This window comes from Stegostoma tigrinum, chromosome 10, assembly GCF_030684315.1.
Source record: "Stegostoma tigrinum isolate sSteTig4 chromosome 10, sSteTig4.hap1, whole genome shotgun sequence".
NCBI lineage: Eukaryota > Metazoa > Chordata > Chondrichthyes > Orectolobiformes > Stegostomatidae > Stegostoma > Stegostoma tigrinum.
The window spans coordinates 7932285-7955063 of NC_081363.1; the positions used below are offsets into that span (position 1 = coordinate 7932285).

At 44.5% G+C, this 22779-nt stretch overlaps 1 protein-coding gene across 2 annotated transcripts in view; it reads left to right on the top strand.

Moving 5' to 3' along the window:
- rps6ka5 (ribosomal protein S6 kinase, polypeptide 5) overlaps positions 1-22779 on the top strand; it is a 226013-nt gene that overhangs the window by 104061 nt on the left and 99173 nt on the right. For both annotated transcript variants that reach the window (XM_048537950.2, XM_048537951.2), the window contains exon 4: positions 21579-21694. In XM_048537950.2, coding sequence (XP_048393907.1) covers positions 21579-21694 — 116 coding nt within the window. The remainder of the gene's footprint in view (positions 1-21578; positions 21695-22779) is intronic.

The window sequence follows — 22779 nt, forward strand, 5'->3', positions numbered from 1 at the left end:
AACAACCCATTATTATAGGGAGCAAGAGTGATTGTCCAAGCAAAGGTTGGTGCCAGATCCTGACTGACTCCTACTAGGGTCATCCAGGGGTTTTTAAAATGAGAATGTTTGCGAGAAGTTATGTCTGGTGGCCAGGATTGGAAGCAGACAGCCGTGTTGGTGGGGCAGTGCCAAGGGTGACAGTAAGGACAGGAATTACCACCAGCAGCTGCCACTCATTCGTGGGAATGGCTGAGTAACTCCTGGACTTGGTTACACGTCGACTATGCAGGTCCTTTCATGGGCTCATTGTTCTCAGTCGTTGTGGCCACCCACTCAAAATGGTTGGACGGGTATGGAGTTCATTCATCAAAAACAAGAATGACGATAGCATCTCCTACCTACTAACCTCATCCCACCTCCTTGACCTGTCCGTCTTCCCTGGACTGACCTATCCCCTCCGCACCTATACTCTCCTCTCCACCTATCTTCTTTTCTCTCCACCTTCGGTCCACCTCCCCCTCTCTCCCTATTTATTCCAGAACCCTCACCCCATCCCCATCTCTGATGAAGGGCCTAGGCCCGAAACGTCAGCTTTTGTGCTCCTGAGATGCTTCTGGGCTAGCTGTGTTCATCCAGCCTCACATTTTATTGTCTTGGATTCTCCAGCATCTGCAGTTCCCATTATCACACGACGATAGAAAACCTGCATTTACCTTTTGCAATTCATGGACTCCCAGAATCGTTGGTTATGGATAATGGGCCCTCGTTTACAAGCAGGGAATTTTGAGAATTTCCCTGATTTACAAGGACAGATCCATACCATCTATCATCTGATTCTCTGACAGGAAAAACAATCTATACTTTGAAGACAGGCTTAAAGACATGACCTACAGCTCCACTAGACTCAAAACTGGCCTGGTGCCCATTTGATAATGGGGCCCCACCCCTAATGCAACTACAGGGATAGCTCCAACAGAGTTGCTAATGGAGAGAAGACTTCATACCAGGTTAAAACTGATCTTCCCAGACCTGGGGTAGAAGGTGAAATGGCATGAGGAGCACCAATGTGGGGCACAAGATTCTGCTAAGCAAGAGAGACTGTTTACTTCAAGGGATGAAGTTTGGCATCAGAAACATAGGAATGGCCGTGTATGGGTAAGAGGTATGGTTAAAGTGAAGTCAGGCCCAGTGATGTATAAAGTTCGGTTATGTGTGACGGTCTTGAACAAGCACATGGACCATATGAAAGCTACAAATTCACAAACAGTGCCTGGCTCTTCAGCCTTTCCGACTGTTCCAGAACCTGTGGGTTCTCCCTCTGTTAAACGTTGAAGACACCTCACAATCTCAGATGGCCACAAGGGATGTTGTCTATCCCTAATTCGCCATCAGACGGAGGTGATGAGCTGCCTTCTTGAGCCACTGCAGTCCTTGGATGTAGGGACTCTCAGGAATGTTTAAAAGGGAGAACCAGGATTTTGACCCAGCAGTTATTAATGGACAATGATGTAGTTCCAAATCAGAATGCTGTTTAGGTTGGAGGGGTACTGACAGATGGTGATGCTGACCTTGTCCTTCTAGTGGAAGAGGTGATAAATTTCTGCATCCCCACCTTAACGAGTTTTGGGCACGACATGACGCCGAACTGTTCTTCTGTCATCTTCGCTTCCGTGCTCATTTCCTTGGACAAGAGTCCTCTCCCCGTCCCACAGTCCCCTTTGCCCAACTCTAACACTCTCCTCCACCTGGACCCCTCTCTCTGCCCTTTTACCTGCACTCAATCATTTCATTGAGAACTGTCGAAATGACATCAGTCGCCTCAATTTCACTCCCCCTCTCAACAAATCCAATTTGTCTCCCTCCGTGCACTCAGATCTAACCCTAACTTTGTCATCAAGCGTACCATTAAGGGTAGTGCTGTTGTCTGGTGTACTGACCTCTACCTTGCAGAGGCTGAATGCCAGCTCTCAGATATCTCCTCCTGCCTTACCCTGGACCATGACCCCACCATGGCACATCAGGCAATTGTATCCACTAAGGTTACGGATCTCATTTCATTGGGTGATCTCCCCCCATCTACTTCCAAGCTAATAGCCCCCCCAACCCTGCACAGCTCATTTCTCTCATCTGTCGAAAATCCAAAAACAGGACTGTCCAGGTAGACCCATTGTTTCAGCCTGCTCATGCCCCACAGAACTCATCTTATCCTACTTTGACTCAGTCTTCTTCCCGACACCGGCTCAGTCCCTACCCACATACGTCCATGATTCATCTGACGCCTTACTTTGGTCTCAAAGATTTGTTTATTGGCTCCAGCCACCTCCTCTTTACCATGGATGTGTAATCCCTTTACACATCCATTTCTCACCAGGAGGGTCTTAGGGCTCTCCGCTTCTTCTTGGAGCTAAGACCTGAACCATCCCTACCCACCACCACCCTCCTCCGCTTGACTGAGCTTGTCCTCACCCTCAACAACTTCTCTTTCAAATCTTCTCATTTTTTTCAGGTAAGAGGTGTTGCCATTGGCACCCACATGGGCCCTAGTTAAGCCTGTCTCTTCGTGGGGTATGTGGAACATTCCATTTCTAGCCTATTTCTGTCCCCACCCACAACTCTTTCTCTGATACATCAATGATATCATCCGTGCTGCTTCCATCTCTCGTCTGGAATTGGAAAACTTCATCAATTTCACCTCCAATTTCCACCCTGCCCTCACTTTCACCTGGTCTATCTCTGAATCCTCCCTTTCCTTCCTTGACATTTCTGTTTCCATTTCTGGGGATAGACTCGCCACTAATATCCATTACAAACCCACTGACTCCCACAGCTACCTGGACTTCACACCCCACTTCCTGTAAAGATTCCATCCCATTCTCAGTTCCTCTGTCTCTGTCGCATATGTTCAGATGAGGCCAACTTCGACAAGGGAGCCTCCGCAATGTCCACTTTCTTCCTCAACCGAGGAGTGCCCAGCTCTGTTGTCGACAGGGCCCTCAACCGACCCATCTCCTGCACTTCTGCTCTCACTCCCTCTCTTTCCTCCCGCAACAGCGATAAGGTTCCCCTTGCCCTCACTTACCATCCCACCACAATCCACATCCAAAAGATCATCAGACGCCATTTCCACGACCTTCAGCAAGTTGCCACCACCAGACACATATTCCACTCCCCTCCCTTGTCTGCCTTCTGCAGAGACTGTTCCCTCTAGGATACCCTGGCCCACATTTCCATTACCCTCATCACCTCCCCACAGCCCTACGGCACCTTCCCCTGTAACCGCCAAAGTGCAGCACATGCGCATTTACCTCCTCCCTCCTCAGAATCCAAGGGCCCAAACATACCTTTCAGGTGAAGCAACATTTCACCTGCACTTCCAAGAATCTAGTCTACTGCATTTGCTGCTCACAATGTGGTCTCCTCTACATTGGGGAAACGAAGCGTTGACTCGGTGATCGCTTCACAGAACAGCTAGTTCTGCTCACAAAAAAGACCCTGAACTACCTGTTGCCTGCCATTTCAATGCACCACCTTGGTCCCTGGTCAACATCGCTGTCTCTGGCTTGCTATAGTGTTCCAGTGAAGCCCAACGCAAGCTGGAGGAACAACACCCCATTTTCCGCTTGGGAGCCCTCTGGACTCAATATTGAGTTCAATAATTTTAGGGCCTAAACTCCCCTGTGTCCCTGCCCCCCACCCCACACACTAGGCTTTGTTACCACATAGGCTGCCATTACACCTCCCCTGTTAGTCACTAACAGTCCCCATTGACAACTGTTCACCCTCCCAGCCTGATCATTAGCAACTCCCTTATCTGTCCAACTGTCTTTCTCTTTCTTTGGGCTCTGTCCTAATGTTCACTCCCGACCCCACCCACCTCCGTATTTTTTGCATATAAACTGACATTTTCCCAGCCACCATCAGTTCTGAGGAAGGGTCTCTGGACCCGAAACGGTAACTGTTTTCTCCTTCACAGATGCAGCCAGACCTGCTGAGCTTTTCCAGCAACTTTGTTTTTGTTCTGGATTTACAGCATCCGCAATTCTTTTGTGTTTTATAAATTTGGAAGGTGCTGTTGAAGAAGTCTGATGACTTGCTGTACTGCTTCTCTTTCTGATGTGTCTGTGTCATAAGCTAAAATCCATATTTTACCATGAGTCTTTATGGTGTAGGTTCAGGGATAATGTAGGCCAAGTTGGCAGGGATAGCAACCTCCTGTTCTTGAACACACTTTATTAAGAATTTGTACACCTGTAATAGACCTATGTAGCAAAGATGAGGAACGGCATGGAGCGGTTGTGCCATGAGCTCCAATAGAAGGCAGTGATAGCGAAGGAGGGCATCAAGCAGGGCAGCTGGAGCAGTTGTACTGGGACCGCCAGTGGCAGGTGGTGACGGTGAAGAAGGGCGCCAGGCAAGTCAGCTGCAGCAATAGAATCAACCTGCCCTGAAGAAAATATTGTCTTTAGAGAAACGAGGCCTCTCGGTGAGAAAGATCTGATGTAAGCCAAAGGTTTAACCCTGTGTAAATGCTGATTTGCATATTTAAACTTAATTTTCTTTTATATTTCTCATGACCTGATGCCAGTGGAATAAAGCACCCCTGCTTCATGCTGTTTGGACCATCTGTGTTTATATCTTATCTCACATGTCCAACTGAACAGGCTGGTAGGATCTTGGTTTAATGTCTCATCCAAAAGATGACAAATCCATCATTGTAACTTTATGTACTGCACTGGTGTGATGACTTGGTTTCGATGTGTTCATGCCCTGCAGTAGGCCTTGAACCTTACTAAATGGTTCATGAGAAAGAGTACCTTTGACTTATCTACAGCTAACAAATCTTAGAGTGCTACTGCTGCATTGGCAGTGGAGGCAGTGAGTGTTTAAGTTGGCAATGGAGTTCCAGTCAAGCAGAGCAGTTTTGCCTCGTTGGTGTTGAGCTTTTTATTTTAATTAATTAATGAGATATGGGTGCTGCTGGCTAGGCTAGTATTTACGGCCTATCCATAAATGCCAAAAGGCAGTTAAAAATCAATTGCATTGCTATGTATCTGGAGTCATGTGTAGGTCATATCAGCTTCACTCATTCAAACAAGTGGTGCACAAGCTTGGGATGCAGGAGTTAAGTACTCAGTGCAAACTTTTCACCTTCTGATCTGCTTTTGTATTTATATTGTGAGTCCAGTTCTATTTTTAGTCAACTGGAGTCTCTAGGATGTTGGTAGTGGGGATGTTAAACAATGGAATGTCATTAAATGTCAAAGGGTGATGGTTAGATACTGTCTCACTGGAAGTGATAATTTTCTGGTACTTGTGTGACAGTTCTTACTTGCCACCTACAAGCTTAACCTGTCTTGCATGTGGGCACTGACTTTTAAATATCTGTGGAGTTGTGAATTGTGTTGAACATTATGCAGTCATCAGAGTACATATGATGCAGGGAATGTTTGATGAAGCAGCCGACGATGGTTAGTCCAAGACACTGTCTTGTGGAACTCCTACAGTGATGCTGTAGGACTGAGATGATTAATGTCCAACAACCTTGACCATGTTCCTTTGCTAGATGTGACTGTGACCAGCTGAGAGATTTCCTCCTGATTCCCATTGGCTCTAGCTTTGTGAGGGCTCCTTGATGCCACACTTGGCCAAATACATCTTTGACACCTCTGGAGCTGAGTTTTTTTTTCTACTTTTGGGCCAGGACTATAATGAGATCACGAACCGATTGAGCCTTGCAGAACACAAACACATCATAGACCAAATTAATACTGTATAAGTGGCACATCATGTCATATTTCCAGTTGCCTAACAGTATGCTTCTGCACTTCAATGCTGCACTTTGATGCACACCAGTAACCGTCATCGGGGTGCTGCTGTAAGGATACTTTGAGAGCACGGGCATATGTATACCTCATGGATTGGACCAGGCTGCATCTCCAGCAGGTCTAGCTGCTTTCTTAATGTTCATTTAATCAGCACCTGCCATTCCTTGCCTTTCAGCATTTTGTCCCTTCAGCTACAGATTCACAGAACTTCTGATTTGCCTTGCATTTTAGCACAGGGATAAGTCCAGGCAACTTGACGTGCTGGTTAGCAGTCATCATTCAAGGGAGTGGATACGTTGCTGAACAGTTCAGTGCTATGTCAGCCCCACACCTGCATGTGCCAGCAGCCTATGTGGCAAACACACATCATGTGCACCTTTCATATAGTCGTGTTTCGGGGTCAAAGGGACTAGTTATTAGTTAAGAGCAAAAGATAACTTGCTAGAAATAGTTTGGCTACATCTGTGGACAGAAAGCAGAGTTAACATTTTGGGTCAAGTGACCCTTCTTCAGTGTGCCACCCTTCATTTCTGGAGAAGGGACGCTGATCTGAAACTTTTACTCCGCTTTTCCTTCACAGATGCTGCCGGATGTGCAGAGTTTTTCCCACCAATTTCTGCTTTTGTGTCAGATTTTCAGCACTCAGCCTTATTTACTTAAATATAGTCTTATGCCAAGTCAAAGAAAGCTGCTGTCAAAGCTACTTTGGCAGAATCATTAAAGGGACACCTCCGTAGAATTAGTCAAGGGTAGCATCCAAAGTCAGTCCAGGGGTTTGGGCACAGACAGATGAACACTTTGGGCAGCCTTGGTCAAGGTGTCTGTTACAATTAGTGGATTGCCAGTCAGGGAGGTACCGAGCTCAGCCATGTGTTGATAGTCATCAGTTGTGGCTGTTTGTCCAAGCTTTCAATGGATGCAGCATGATCAGTCCTGGGAATCAGCAGAATGAATGCCAGGGTTGGCAATCTAGAGTCACTGTTGCAGTAATGAGGGGACTGAAAGTTTGGGAGCGGAGGCAGCAACCTTTGATGCAGAAGGTACAAGCATAACAAAGGAAGAGAGATTCGGTTATATTGTGGGGGTTTGTGGGAGTGCTCATGCACAAGAGGCTATGGGATGCAGTCAATGAAAGGTGGTCACCATTACCATGACTTTGGGCTGGCATTGTGTACCGTGATGGTGAGCATGATCAAACTATAGTGACACGGCTCAGGGTAAGTTTGTGATTGTAGGTGAGAACATGTGGAGATTCAGGAGGAGATTGAGTGTCCAGAGAATACTAAATAGAAGGGGACATGGAGGTTTGGTCAAAGCCTGATCATCAAGCTAAGTCTGGCATTCGTGGTGTTGAGCACAACCTGCATTGTTCTAGGCATAGCAAGTGTAATTATTGCTGTTGCTGCAATGTAACAAAGATGTAAAGAAATGGAAAAGGAACAGATGCTCCAGCAAGCCCAGGTGCAGCAGCTACTGACCATCCTTTGGTTGAAGAGGTCACAGCCAGAGTCCCTCAGGATGTACAGAAGGCCCAGAGTTTTTTGGTCTTCATTGCTATTTCTTCCAGATGAGAAGCACAGTTCCAGTGAGGGCTTAAGATGTCCCCTGACACTTTTACTGAACTTTATCAGCTGCTGAAGTTGGACCTGTGACCTGAAGGAATGTATAGTCACCCTAACCTATAGGCCGTCAAGATGACAACTACATTGAACATTTTACCAAACTGGCAGTTTCCAAGGAGCCGCTATGTATCTATATGGGATACCTCAATTGTCCCCTGCAAGTGTATCAAGCCTGCAATTGATTCCATTTGTGCCAAATCGCACCGCTTCATCACATTTCCCCATGATAAGGTCAGTTCTGCAGCCTGAGCCAGGGAAGTAGGATTCAGCAACTTCCCCCAGTGCAGAGCTTGATCAACTATATACAGATTGTGCTGAGAAAGCCATATCATGTTGCAGCTGCGATCGCCAGTCAAAAAGGGCCCCATTCCATCAAGTGAACTGTGAGCATCCTAAAAGTTTGTACCTGGTATCCTGGGAGCCACCCTGATGCCTGTATCCTGAAAGCTCTTCTGCTCCGCTGTGTTTGAGGGTACAGGAGTCACAGAAGGATGTTCGCTGGAGGGCAACCTTACTAACCTTGCAGCCTTAGCTGATAAGGCTTGACGCACTCACTATCTCTCTAGCTGTCGCTCTCTCTCTCTCTCTCTCTCTCTCTCTCTCTCTCTCTCTCTCGCTTTCTCACTCTCTCTCCCGCTCTCTGTCTCTCGCACACTCACTCACTCACACCGAGCCATCATCAGCTGCAAGGGACCGCCAATGATGATGACATAACCCATTGATTGAGGCTAAGCATCAATATAATACAGCCCATTCTTTGACTATGGACACTGGACAGAGTGTGTCTGTCCAACTGGAGCAGGCAAAGTGGTGATTTGATTAATGCTAACAAACTGGGATCATGGGAGCAATTTTCCAAAGAGTGTGAAGAGGACATTGAGCCGGAGAAACATAACGTTTTGCATGATAGTGCGCAGCTGTGTTGGTCACTATAAGCCAGGCAGGGCATCATAACTGAAGAAAACTGCAAGAGCTGCAGATGCTGTAAATCAGAAAAAAAACAGAAATTGCTGGAAAAGGTCAACAGATCTGACAGCATCTGTGAAGAGAAACTTGATGTTTCGGGTCCAGTGACTCAGGAAGTTTTGAGGAAGGGTCACCGGACCCGAAACGTTAACTCTGATTTCTCTTCACAGATGCTGTCAGATCTGCTGAGCTTTTCCAGCAAATTCAGTTCGTGTCCACTATATGAGGGTTGGGTGCACTGTTCATTCATTGACTTTATAATTGTTGGGTGTTTGACATGCTAGCAGTCTGTAACTCGAGCGGCAAATGTAGCTTCTGTTTGTTTTCCGCATGTTTTGGTCTTCTAAATAAAAGTGAATGTTTTGAAGTGAATGAAGACTTTCCTGTGTGTAAAGGACCTCAATGGCTTAAGATGCTGGCTTAAACTGAGCATTGAGGAAAGAGAAGCTGTGGCTTAGAAAGGAATAGTTGTTAGGAAAAGAGAACTGATTGTTGAAAGTACAAGGGATCAAGGGAACATGGCAGTATAATTATGCACTCAACTCCCTTCTCAATTTTCTGCATCTTTTTGCTACATGTTTGTTCAGCATTGGGCTACAAGTGTGCTGAGTGCAAGTACACAGGAAATTCTCATCCCAAGAAAGCCTCAATTGCACATACCTAACAGGAAATTGGTGTCAAATGCCATCAGTAGTGAATTTTACCTTAAAATATGCATGTGTAGTGTTAAGCGAACAACAAGATAACGTCAGAGATGTGAGATTATCAGAAGGGTCAAAGACAGTAAAAGATATTTGTACAGGTAACAAAAAAAATTTGGTCAAAGAGGTGCAGTTAGGGAGAGAATGCCAGGCCATGGGACTTAGGCAGAGACACCTCCCTCTCACTGAGGATGAACGGTTCCATCGACCCAGACCTCCCCCTCACTGAGGACAAATGATCCCCCAGCCCTGCTGGGTCTTCACCATCCCACCAAACCTCCCCCTCACTGAGGATGAACAGTTAGTCCTCAGTACAGGACTCACCTTTATCCTCCTCCACCTGAACATCAATAAATACCACTCACGCCTGGACATTGAACACTTTTTCTGCTGCCTCCATGCTTATTTCTTTAATCGCGAGTCTAACCACCCACCCCCGACCGACCTCTTCTCCCACCTCCAACACACTCCATCCTTCTGGACACCACCCCAGGGCCTCCTACCCTCCCTTGACCTCTTCATCTCCAACTGCTGTCGTAACATCAATCACCTCAACCTCTCCACATCCTCACTCACTCCAACCTCTCCCCCAAAGAATGTGCAGTCCTCTGCTCCTTCCACTCCAACCCTAACCTCACTAAAGTACCCACGAACAAGGGAGGTACAGTTGTGGTATGGCACACTGACCTCTACATCGCTGAGGCCAGGTGCCAACTCTCTGACACATCCTCCTGCCGTCCCCTTGATCATGACCTCACCTGGACCACCAAAACATTATCTCCCAAACCATCCATAACCTCATCACCTCAAGTGACCTCCCACCCACAGCCTCCAACCTCATAGCTTCCGAATCCCATACCTCCCGTTTCTATCTCCTTCCCAAAATCCATGAACCTGACTGTCCTGTCAACCCATTGTCTCTGCCTGCTCCTCTCCCACCAAACTTATTTCCACTTTTCTCGACTCCATTTTCTCCCCCGGTCCAGGAACTCTCCACCTACGTCCGTGACACCACCCACACCCTCCACCTCCTCCAAAACTTCTGATTCCCTGGCCGTCAACACCATATATTTACCATGGACGTCTAGCCCCTATATCCTTGCATTCCCCATGCAGATGGCCTAAAAGCCCTACGCTTTTTCCTGTCACACATGCCCAGCCAGTCTCTCTCCACCGACACCATTATCTGCCTAACCGAAATCGCCCCTACCCTTAACAATTTCTCCTTCAATTCCTCCCACTTCCTATAGACAAAAGGGGTGGCCATGGGTACCCGCATGGGCCCAAGCTATGCCTGCCGCTTTGTGGGATACGTGGCACAGTCCCTCTTTCACAGCTTACACTGGCACCATACACCACCTCTTCTTCCATTACATCAATGACTGCATCGGCACTGCCTTGTGCTCCCATGAGGAGCTCGAACAGTTCATGCAGTTTACTAACACCTTCCATCCCAACTTTAAGTTCACCTGGGCCATATCTGATACCTCTCCTTCCAGGACCTCTCTGTCTCTATCTCTGGTAACCACCTGAAAACTGACATCTATTTCAAGCCTGACTCCCACAGCTACCTAGAATACACCTCCTCTCACCCACCTACTTGCAAGAATGCTATCCTCTATTCCTTTGCCTCCACCTCTGCCACATCTGCACCCAAGATGAGGTGTTCCACTCCCAGACATCCCAGATGTCCTCGTTTTTCAAGGACTGCACTTACCCCTCCACAGTGGTCGAAAATACCCTCGACTACATCTCTCGCATTTCCTGCACCTCAGCCCTACACCCCCTCCCCGCAATAACAATGCAGAATTCCCCTTGTACTAATGTACCACCCCATCATCTCCAGATTCAATGCATCATTCTGTGCCACTACCACTACATGCAATCTGACCCCACTACCAAGGACATTTTTCTCTCCCCACCCTTTATCTGCTTTCCAGAGGGTCCACTCTGTCCACGACTCCCTTGTCCGCTCAACATTCCCCACCTGCTCCACCAACCTGGCACTTTTTCCTGCAACCGCAGGAGGTGCTACACCTGCCCCTACATCTCCCCCTTCACCTCCATACCAGGCCCCAAGAAAACCTTCCACATTAAACGGAGACCGCTTTGTGGGGCACTTACACTCGGTTCATGACAAATGACAACACCTCCCAGTCATGAACCACTTCAACACTCCCTCCCATGCCTTGGACAACATGTCCATCCTGGGCCTCCTCCAGTGCCACAACGATGTCACCCAAAGGCTGGAGGAACAGTACCTCGTATTCTGCCTGGGAACTCCGCTGCCCAGTGTTCTCAATGTGGACTTTACAAGCTTCAAAATTCCCCACCCCTGACCTCAACCCAAGACCAGTCCATCTTGTCCCCGCCTCCTTGACCTATCCATCTTCCCTCCCACTTACCCGCTCCTCCCTCTTCACTGACCAAACCCCGGCATTGCAACTCCCTTCCTACACTCACCTGTACTGACTTCGTCACCCCTGTCCTTGACCTGTCCATCTTCTCTCCTTCTATCTGGTCCTCTATCCACCTTCTACCGTTGCCTCCCTCTATCTCTATTTATTTCAGAGCCCCCTTTTCTCTCTCCCATTTCTGAAGAAGGGTCCAGCCTGAAAGGTCAGCTTTCCTGCTTCTCTGATGCTGCCTGGCCTGCTGTGTTCATTCACCTTCACATCTTGTTATCTCAGACTCCAGCATCAGCAGTTCCTACTATCTCAGATAATGGATGCACTATTTGTAATCTTCCAAAATTCTCCAGATTCTGTAGCTGCCCCAGCAGATTGGAAGGCTACAGTTGCACCTCTCATATTCAACAGGGGGACAAAAGAATGCTGTGTTGGAAAAAATAATATTTTATTAGGAATAATCATGAAGCAAGATATTGAGAAATACATAATGAAGTAATGTGATGTATTAAAAGAAAATTGTGTTTGACAGATAAATAAAATTCTTTAAGAATGTAATGATCAGCACAGATAGAGGTGAATTGAAATCTATTCGATAAGATACCACATAAAAGATTACTTACTACAGAACATAAAAGCTCATGGTATTCATATGGTTATATTAGCACTGATTGGTTACTTGATAGGATACAAAATTAGCATAAATATATCATTTTTGGGATGGTAAACTGTAATTAGTGGAGTACCTGAGGAGATATTGGCATTTATGGTAAAGAGATGGAGTATTAAATTTGGAAGTTCTTGCTACCAGTGTACAGGACATTGGTGAAGCCATTGCGAAAAGTACTTGCATTAGAGTCAGAGAAAATCTTATGAGGAAACATTGAGGATGTTGAGCCTATCTTTATTGGAATTTAAAAGAATGACAGCTGATCTTATTGAAGCAACACAGAAGCTAGTCAGAGGACTTCACAAGATTGATGCTGTTTATATATTTCCATTGTAGAATCTAGGCCGAGGGACTAATGTTTCAAAATTATGGGTCAATCCTTTAAACTGAAAGAGAAAATGAATTCCTTCATCTGGAGGGCTGTGAATTAACCTCTAGCAGTTGGTAATTCTATCTCTTTAAGAGACCAGAGCCAGCTTCAGTCCCAGTATTGCTACTAGGAGCAGTGGCCATTGTTAGAATGCCCCACAGGCAATGGCAATATCCCATGAAGGACGCCACACAACCCATGTAAGTGGGTTTGGATTTGCTGGGACAGTTCAGGCAGGTCTAGCAGCAGGGTCACTTGTGAGGAGAGGGAATTCTGAGGGAATCGTTGATGCCAGAGTAGCCCTCTGTCAGCCACAGGGCACCTGTTCAGGACACCACCTCCACCAGGACCAGAGGAATCCCAAGTGGTAAATTGCGCAATTGCCACTGGTATTTTGTCAGTGATGGTGGGGAGGAAAGCCCTTCATTGGCCACTTAAGGTGATATCAGGGTGGGAGGTCATCTGTTACCAATATCCATCACATCTAATTTTCCTCCTTCCCAACAGATGCCCAAAAAATCTTACTCCCTACAGTGTGGAAACAGGCCCTTCGGCCCCACGAGTCCACACTGAACCTCAGAGCATCCCACCCAGACCCATCCCCCTGATCTACACATCCCTGAACACTATGGGCAATTTAGCACTGCCAATTCACCTAACCTGCACATCTTTGGACTGTGGGAGGAAACCAGAGCACCCAAAGGAAACTGGGGAGAATGTGCAAATTTCACACAGACAGTCACCCAAGGGTGGAACTGAACCTGAGTTACTAGCACTGTGAGGTTGCAGTGCTAGCCACTGAGCCACTGTGTCGCCTCTAGACATACTGTGCTTACTATCCCACATGCCTCAGTCGAGATTGAGACACCTGAACATGCATTAATTGTAGCTGTTGCATAAAATTGCATGTGTGGAGCATGTGAACTGGACAATTCAATGTATATTTGGAAAGGTTAGGGGTTGTGGATACAGCATTTCCATGTAGTTATTCTGATCAGGGATCTGTGTGGCTGTTTTGTCAACCTACAAGATAAAAGTCTTATCTATAATGCTGACTACTGTAACAGCCATTAGCTGCAGAGCTGAAAATGCAAATACTGTTATTGTCTGTTCTAGAAAGTTATTCAGTAGTGGACAGCTGTTAGAGAACAATTAGCATCTTGCATTAGTTATGGGATTTGTAGGTCCGTTGAGGTGTCTGTCCTCAGTGCTTGCTAAAATGCTAGCTCAGTGCAATGTTGGGGCTGCTATTTCTTGCTCAGGTGGGTTCCAAGCTCGTAGGACACTTAAGCAGAGATAATGGGAACTGCAGATGCTGGAGATTCCAAGATAATAAAATGTGAGGCTGGATGAACACAGCAGGCCAAGCAGCATCTCAGGAGCACAAAAGCTGACGTTTCGGGCCTAGACCCTTCATCAGAGGGTCTAGGCCCGAAACGTCAGCTTTTGTGCTCCTGAGATGCTGCTTGGCCTGCTGTGTTCATCCAGCCTCACATTTTATTATCTAGGACACTTAAGCATCTGTCTTAAGAATATGCAATATTATCAATCTTAAAATCTTGTCTTACAATTTAGGTGGTTGCCAGGGCACTGTTCAGAGAATATTTCTCCATTTGTTCTAGACAACATTTACTATTCAACCACGAATGCTGACAATGATAATTCCTTTACAGAAAGCAATTAGTATGCATCAAAACCCTTTGGACCATCATGAGTGTGAGAGATATGCTATAAAAATCTAAGAAATTGCGCGGCACCAGGTTATATTCCAACAGGTTTATTTGAAAGCTTATGGAGCCTTACTCCTCCTTCAAGTGTTAATGAGACAGATAGTATCAGACACAGAATTTATAAGTAAAAGATCAAAGCATCATACCATTGATGAGGATGTACTAAACAAACCATGCAGTCACTACGACAATAGATGAATGGACACTGCACAACAACTGCGACACAGGATGTTCCCACTCAGAGGGGGAACACTTCAGCGGTCAAGGACATTCGACCGTGGATCTTCAGGTAAACATCCTTCAAGGTGGACTTCAGGATACACAGTTTCAAGGTCGGTACCCATGAGCATGGCCTCAGCTGGATCTTGGGTGCATGTTGCATTTCAGGTGACCTCACCACACAATACACGCACGCACGCACACACACGCGCATGCACACAGTCACACAGATGATCTCATACACACACTTTCTCCGTCTCCCTCACACACACGCACACACTTTCTCCCGCACACATACGGATTCTCTCTCTCACACGCGTGCACACACACTCTCTCTCATCCCACACACACACACTTACTCTTTCTCTTCCTACATAAATACACACACAGTCTCACACAGATCTTTCTCATGCACTGTCCCCTAAGCATGCACATACACACACTCTAGCTCTCCCTCTCACATATACACATGGGCACACGTGAATCTGTGGGGTGAATTTATATTTGCAGATACATTCTATTTTGTTCAAAAAGTACACAATTTATAGACAGTCAATGTGATGTTCTATAAATTCCTACTTTAGAAATAAAACCAGCCTGTCTCCGAACGAAAACACAAACAAGTTCTAAACTAGGCCTCACACACCTAACATGCATTGTCTGTACCTTAAATGGCCGTATTTTATCATGGAGGCATCAAGGTCTTCGTTAAACAGGATTCAATGGGTACCTTTAACCATGAGGACTTTTTTTTCTCGATTCATTTGTGGGATATGGGTGTTGCTGGCTGGCCAATATTTCTTGCCCATCCCTAGTTGCCATTGAGAAAGTGCTGGTGAACTGCCTTCTTGAACGCTGCAGTCCTCCTGCTGAGGGTTGACCCACAACACTATTAGGGAGGGAATTCCAGGATTTTGACCCAGTGACAGTGAAGGAATGCCAACATATTTCCAAGTCAGGATGGTGAGTGGCTTGGAGGGGAACTTGGAGGTCGTGGTGTTCCCATATGTCTGATGCCCTTGTCCTTCTAGACGGAAGTGGCCATGGGGTTGGAAGGTGCTGTCTGAGGATCTTTGGTGAATTTCTGCAGTACATCTTGTAGGTAGCACACACTGCTGCTACTGAACAGCATTGGTGGAGGGCGTGGATGCTTGTGTATGTAGTGCCAATCAAACTGGCTACTTTATCAAGTTTTGAGAAGATTTGTAGCTCAGGTTGAGGTTCTGGATGTGAGTTTGCTCGCTGAGCTGGAAGGTTCGTTTTGAGACGTTTCGTCACCATTCTAGGTAACATCATCAGTGAGCCACCGACGAAGCGCTGGTGTTATGTCCCGCTTTCTATTTATCTGGTTAGGTTTCCTTGGGTTGTTGATGTCATTTCCTGCGTTGGTGATGTCATTTCCTTTTCTTTTTCTCAGGGGGTGGTAGATTGGCTCCAAATCAATGTGTTTGTTGATGGAGTTCCGGTTGGAATGCCATGCTTCTAGGAATTCTCGTGCATGTCTCTGTTTGGCTTGTCCTAGGATGGATGTGTTGTCCCAATCAAAGTGGTGTCCTTCCTTATCTGTATGTAAAGGATACGAGTGATAGTGGGTCATGTCGTTTTATGGCTAGTTGATGTTCATGTATCCTGGTGGCTAGCTTTCTGCCAGTTTGTCCAATGTAGTGTTTTGTAGTCATCTACAAAATACCTTGCAAGAACTGTGACAAACACTACATTGGACAAACTGGCAGAAAGCTAGCCACCAGGATACATGAACATCAACTAGCCACAAAACGACATGACCCACTATCACTCGTATCCTTACGTACAGTTGAGGAAGGACACCACTTTGATTGGGACAACATATCCATCCTAGGACAAGCCAAACAGAGACATGCACGAGAATTCCCAGAAGCATGGCATTCCAACCGGAACTCCATCAACAAACACATTGATTTGGAGTCAATCCACCAACCCCTGAGAAAAAGAACAGGAAATGACATCACCAACACAGGAAATGACATCACCAACCCAAGGAAACCTAACCAGATAAATAGAAAGCGGGACATAACACCACCGCTTCGTCGGAGGCTCACTGATGATGTTACCTAGAATGGTGACGAAATGTCTGAAAACGAACCTTCTGGCTGCTTTATCCTTGATGGTGCCAAGCTTCTTGAGTGTTGTTGGGGCTGCATTCATCCAGGAAATTGGGGAGTATTCCATCGCACTCCTGACTTGGGCCTCGTCGATGGTGGACAGGCTTTGAGTTGTCAGGAAGTTATTCGCCGCAGTATTCCTAGCTTCTGGTCTGCTCTTGTAGCCGTTGTGATGAGTTCAGTTGAGCTTCTAGTCAATGATAACACCTAGGCTGTTGATAGTGAGGGAGTGTTAAAGCCAAGTAGCACTCCAGTAACGGTTTTCTGCCAGACTGACTATCTGCATCTGATTTCTTTATGGATTCAAACCATTTTCCTGTTTTGAGGAAGCAGAAGTGACATTCTTTGTGAGAACATCCCCAAAGGAACAAAAGGAACAATGTTAAATCAAAGCTTTTACCTGATCCCAGTTCAAATGGGTATTACCATTGGAATGGCTCATTCAAACACAAAAGAACTGCCTCACTCTCAGGTGATTTTCAGCAATACAGGATGTGTAATCAACGTATAGCACAAAATTTGGAAAAAGGATTTAGAATTACGCAAGTATGATGAGGAAACTGTTTTAGTGTTTGCTTTAGAAGTCATCAAGAAGTTATTTTGAAGTCATTTTCACCAGAAGCATTGAATTAGCTGCAAAACATCAAGTAATTATCAGCAGTACTTTGTACATAGGAGAACACACAGTCAGGAGGACTTCCCCAATCTGTTTGATCTTTGACTTTATTTGACAGTCTACTTCCTAGAATCTCACAGCTTACTGAGAAACCTTTGTCTTATAAGACCCTCATCTCAACTTTAAAACTTAATTTATGTCTAAGAAGTGACAGGCCTGACATGAAAGAGACTGAGATTATTATAAATGGTAACAGTATGTATTACCTTAATCTGGATCTAGTCTCTTCGTGTGTGTGTGTGGGTAATTGTGTGGAAATAAACAACGGTCTTTGTAATCGTTTAAAAATTTGCTGATGGAAAGAATGATTTGGCATCCATGCTCTGATGTTAGGAAAACGCACACATACCACCTAAATGTAGACATACTAATCACAGGCAATATAGGGTACATGTAAATTTCTGTCTGTGACATAGGATTAATTTCACATTATAACAGAGCTATAAATATTTGGGCCTTTTTGTGACTGGTTAATGTAAATTTTAATTCTGTAATTTGGAGAAATGACTGCAAATGCTTTGTGTCTAGGTGTGTAGATTGGTACTGCTCTATGACAAAGGTACCTCTCTTGTGAGTTAAACAAAATATTAGTGTCTAGACCTCTCTCCATGAATAGCTACTAATCTCTTAAAAGGAGTGCAATTCACTTATGAGCGCTATGATTTGGGTTATTAAAATGTTTTATTTTAAGTACTGATTTAATTTGTTTTTGGCTGGTTAATTGTTAGCAAATTGCTGAAGTTCATTTGATTTTCTTACAACTTATTTGCCTTTAATTTCACAACAGTGACGAGGTGGGTGATTTGATCCATTTAGTTTTCACCCAGATAAATTCTACTGTTTGTCATTTGCTCCCAGTTGTTTCTTAAATAATTCCAGGTATGTTTTTGTCTTGATTCCACTATTGGAAGTCCATGTTATAGTACTTTTTGGGTGAAGAAGAATTTCCTGATAAATCCTAAAATTATCTTAACTTGTTTGAACAGATACTCCTTAATTCTGCTGTTATAGTTTATAGCAATATTCCAGTTCAGCTAACTTCAACAGTCTTAGAGGCTTCTCTGCAATAATTTGTCCAGTGCTTCTTTTCAGAGATGCGTTTCAGAAGTGGCTTGACTGGGTCACTGCGAAGATGATGATTCCCCTGGGATCCTAGAACATGGGGGTCACAATAGTAGGCCATTTAGGACTCAATTGTTTAGACGTGTGTAGCCTAGAGAGTTGTGAATGCCCACATATTCAAGTCAGAAGTCACTTGATGAATCAGTATGGGGGGTATTGAGAGATATGAGGATAGGAAGGTGGAACTGAGATAGAAGGACAGCTTTGATATTATTGAACAGTGATGGTCGAAAGGAACTAACAGGCCTCTAAAGCTCCTAATTTTGTATGTTTTTGTGTGAACCAGAGCCTTTAAGATTAGAAGTTGGCATTATTCCTGTTTCCTGCATTGTCGTCAGTGCTTGACTACAAGTCTTGTTTGTAGGTATCCAGACTAGAATGATCAAAATACCATAAAGCTGATCACTACCTATTAGGAATTATACTCCATTCTTCTTGTTATGCAGTTCAATACTATTGGCTTTGTTGATTACTGTTCTGACTTTGGCCATGTTGAGTAAACAGTTTACTAAAATTACTATTTCAACTTCATCTATAATTGTTCCAGCACCCATTCTTGGACTATGTTGTTGTCCATTTTCTTCTTAAACATAATAGCTTATACTTTTCTGTATCAAGTATCATCTGAGATTCTTCTTAACGTATATATGGTTTGTCAAAGCATACTGTAACTCTGAGCTGCTCGTTCTGTTTCCATTACCTCTTGCATCATCTGCAAAAGTTAGAACATTGCATTGAGTTCCTCAATTTCAGTCATTGATACAAGTTAGGAATGATATTACTGACCAAATACTGACCCTTCAATCCATGCTCATTGTGTTCTGTGTTTTAGTCAATTCCTCATCTGATTCCAGATTTCCCTCTGAACCCCAAAAACTTTGACTTAGGCAATTACAGCCCTTTAGTGAAAGTCTTTTGGAGGGTGAATTCCACTGTGTCAAAAGGATTAACAAACTTAAGTTTGTTATGTCATCAAAGAAGTTGGGAGACTAAAATTCTCTGAATTAGAAATTGACATTGAATGTGAAAACGTGTGGAGGCAGTGGGTTCTCATCAGCCGATAGAGAGCCAGCATGACACCTATGCTGGTTGTTCCTGGAAAGGCCCTTAAAATAACAGTTCAATCAGACATTGACATGCCCAATGCCTGGACTTCCCCTGCAATAAAAAAAACCCAGGAATAGCTGGTCAAGCCAATCAGAGGCTGGATATTCTTGCACTGAGCACTGGTTACTGTGAGAAAAGCAGAGCTTCAGGATCACAGGGAACCCAGACTAATGTAAGTGATTTTTTTGAGGGAGGAGGTGGAATTCTCAGTCGGAGTGGTGTAATTCAGAAGCTAGGACAGGGACATTCTCTGCCTATGGCCCTGTGTCCAGTTCCTTAATCAGGCACCATTGATCAACGGCCCCTCCCCACCCTTCAAGGTAACGGGCTGCATGGTGACAAGCGCTGCCCATAGCTGGGATAATTATGATGTTAAAGCCCTTCGTGATCCTTAATTGGCCACTTAAGGACCTCATTAGGTGGTAAGTGGAAATGTCTACCATTGACCTTCATACTTGGAACTAAATTCCAGTGGGAAAAGGGAAGTGGCAAGGTTTGACAATGTCACCACCTCGCCTATTTAAGTGCACTTGCAGCCTGAAAGTTCATTACCTTCTGGAGCAGAAGATTCAACCCTAAGATGGTGGTTATGCTAATGTTGTTAATTTTTGTATTACTGCAGATAATGTTGAAAATGCTTAGTGATCATGATGGTTTTTGGAATTTCTTATCATCAGATTTATTCTGTGTTCTGTGCCTGTTCCACAGCAGAACACTCATGAGATTGATCTTCAGTTTCATTTGTTTGGAACCAAACTTCTAAATTGTGCTCTTTCAGTGTTGTTTATTTTTGTTTTGCTTTGTTGAAAAAAATGTATGTATTAATCCTAAATGATGATACTTTTTTAAAGTGAACTCTGCAAAACATGACATACTAGTGCCTTGAGAAAATCTATGGCAGACCATCTGCTTGACATAAATTGAATTAATGGAACCTACTACCTTCAGATTGGTTTGTCTTCACTGTTCCTTAGCTTAAAAATTCAAACCATTGCTGGCCTGCCAGCTTTTAAAATGTTATGCTCAGTCTCTCTTTTCAGGGTTGAGTGCACAAATGTTTGATTATGCAGAGATAACACATTGTGGAACTGGAGGAGCACAGCAGCCCAGGCAGCATCAGAGGAGCAGGCAAGTGTACGTTTCCCGATCCGAAACTCCAACTTTCCTACTCCTCTGATGTTGCCTGGCCTGCTGTGCTCCTCCAGCTCCACACTGTGTTATCTCTGACTCCAGCATCAGCAATCCTTTTACTATCTCTGTTTGATCATGCAGTTGTCCCAAATGGCTAATGCCTGTTCATTCCTGTATTTATTGACTTAGTCAGAATACTTTTAGTTCTGTGTTGCTTGTTGTGTACTTAAGTTTTAAATGTGGTCAGAACTTTTCAAGTACAAAGCTGTAATAGAAATCTTTGCACAGTGCATTCTTGTGAAAAGATAAACGCCCTTCAAACCAGCTGATCTTTATACCTACTTTTTTATACACAAATTTATTAGATATATCAGAAATCACAAGAAAAATGAGACTTCCAGAAATATGATTGTGTTGCTGAGCTATATTACTTAATATTTTATAAATTATAGAATTACAATTGCAAAATTAGTTGTAGTAATCCTTAAGTACGCGTGGGAATAATTGAAAGCTGAATTTCTATATGTGTGATTGATGGTTTTGTGCTGCTGAACACAGATTTCTGTTTCATAATAGAGATAATTGGAACTGCAGATGTTGGATAATCCGAGATAACAAAGTGTGGAGCTGGATGAACATAGCAGGCCAAGCAGCATCTTACGAGCACAAAAGCTGGCGTTTCGGGCCTAGACCCTTCATCAAAAAAGCTTTTCTGATGCAGGGTCTGGGCCCGAAACGTCAGCTTTTGTGCTCCTGAGATACTGCATGGCCTGCTGTGTTCATTCAGCTCCACACTTTGTTATCTCTGTTTCTTAATATCTGCCTTGTATTTGTAATCCTTCTATATTGTGATGTTTTGCATTGCTATGGCATAATACTCATGTGTAATGTTTTATTTTGTGTAACAGACTATGTGAATGGAGGGGAATTGTTTACTCACTTGTCGCAGAGGGAACGTTTCACAGAGCATGCAGTGAGAATATATAGTGGGGAGATAGTGCTGGCACTGGAGCATCTACACAAGGTAAGCTGTTTATTTATCTACTAGTCAAGAATTGCATATTTCAAATGCATTCACTGTCTATTTCTGCAGTTGATTAGGTGTAGAGGATACACATAGATTAGATAAATACCTCCACTCCAGAGCCTCTGAAGTTTTAAAGCAAGTTGCAAAAGTCTCAAATCAGTGATTTACTGTATAGTTGTAATGTCATTGGACTAGAAAGCTGCTAACTCTTTTAATGTGCAAGATCAAAGGAGATTTTTATAGAAACGTGGAAGAGAGGAGTAGGAGGAGGCCATTCGCCCCTTCAAGCTTTCTCCACCATTCATCGTGATCTCCTGCTTTCTCCCCATAACCTTTGATCCCATTTGCCCAAGTGCTATATCCAGACACCTCTTGAATACGTTTGATGTTTTAGCATCACCTACTCCCTGTGGTAATGATTTCCACCCCCTCACACTCTTTGGATAAAGAAATGTCTCCTTATCTCGGTCCTAAATGTTGTAACCAGAATCATCATACTGTGACCCCTGGTTTTGGACGCACCCACCATTGGCAACATCCTCCCTACATCTACCCTGTCCAGTCCTGTTAGAATTTTATAAGTCTCTATGAGATCCTCCCCTCATTCATCTGAACTCCAGCGAAAACAATCCCAACCTAGTCAATCTCTCTTCATACGTCAGTCCCACAAGATTGGAGTGACTGGGCTTGTGTACACTTGAGTTTAGAAGGATGAAAGGGGATCTGATTGAGGTGTATAAGATTATTAAGGGATTGGACACTCTGGAGGCAGGAAGCATGTTTCCGCTGATGGGTGAGTCCAGAACCAGAGGACACAGTTTAAAAATAAGGGGTAAGCCACTTAGAACAGAGTTGAGGAAAATCTTCTTCACCCAGAGAGTGGTAGCGAGTTTTGAGAAGATTTGTAGCTCTGGATGTGAGTTTGCTCGCTGAGCTGGAAGGTTAGTTTTCAGACGTTTCGTCACCATTCTAGGTAACATCATCAGTGAGCCTCCGACGAAGCGCTGGTGTTATGTCCCGCTTTCTATTTATCTGGTTAGGTTTCCCACAGAGAGTGGTGGATATATGGAATGCTCTGCTCC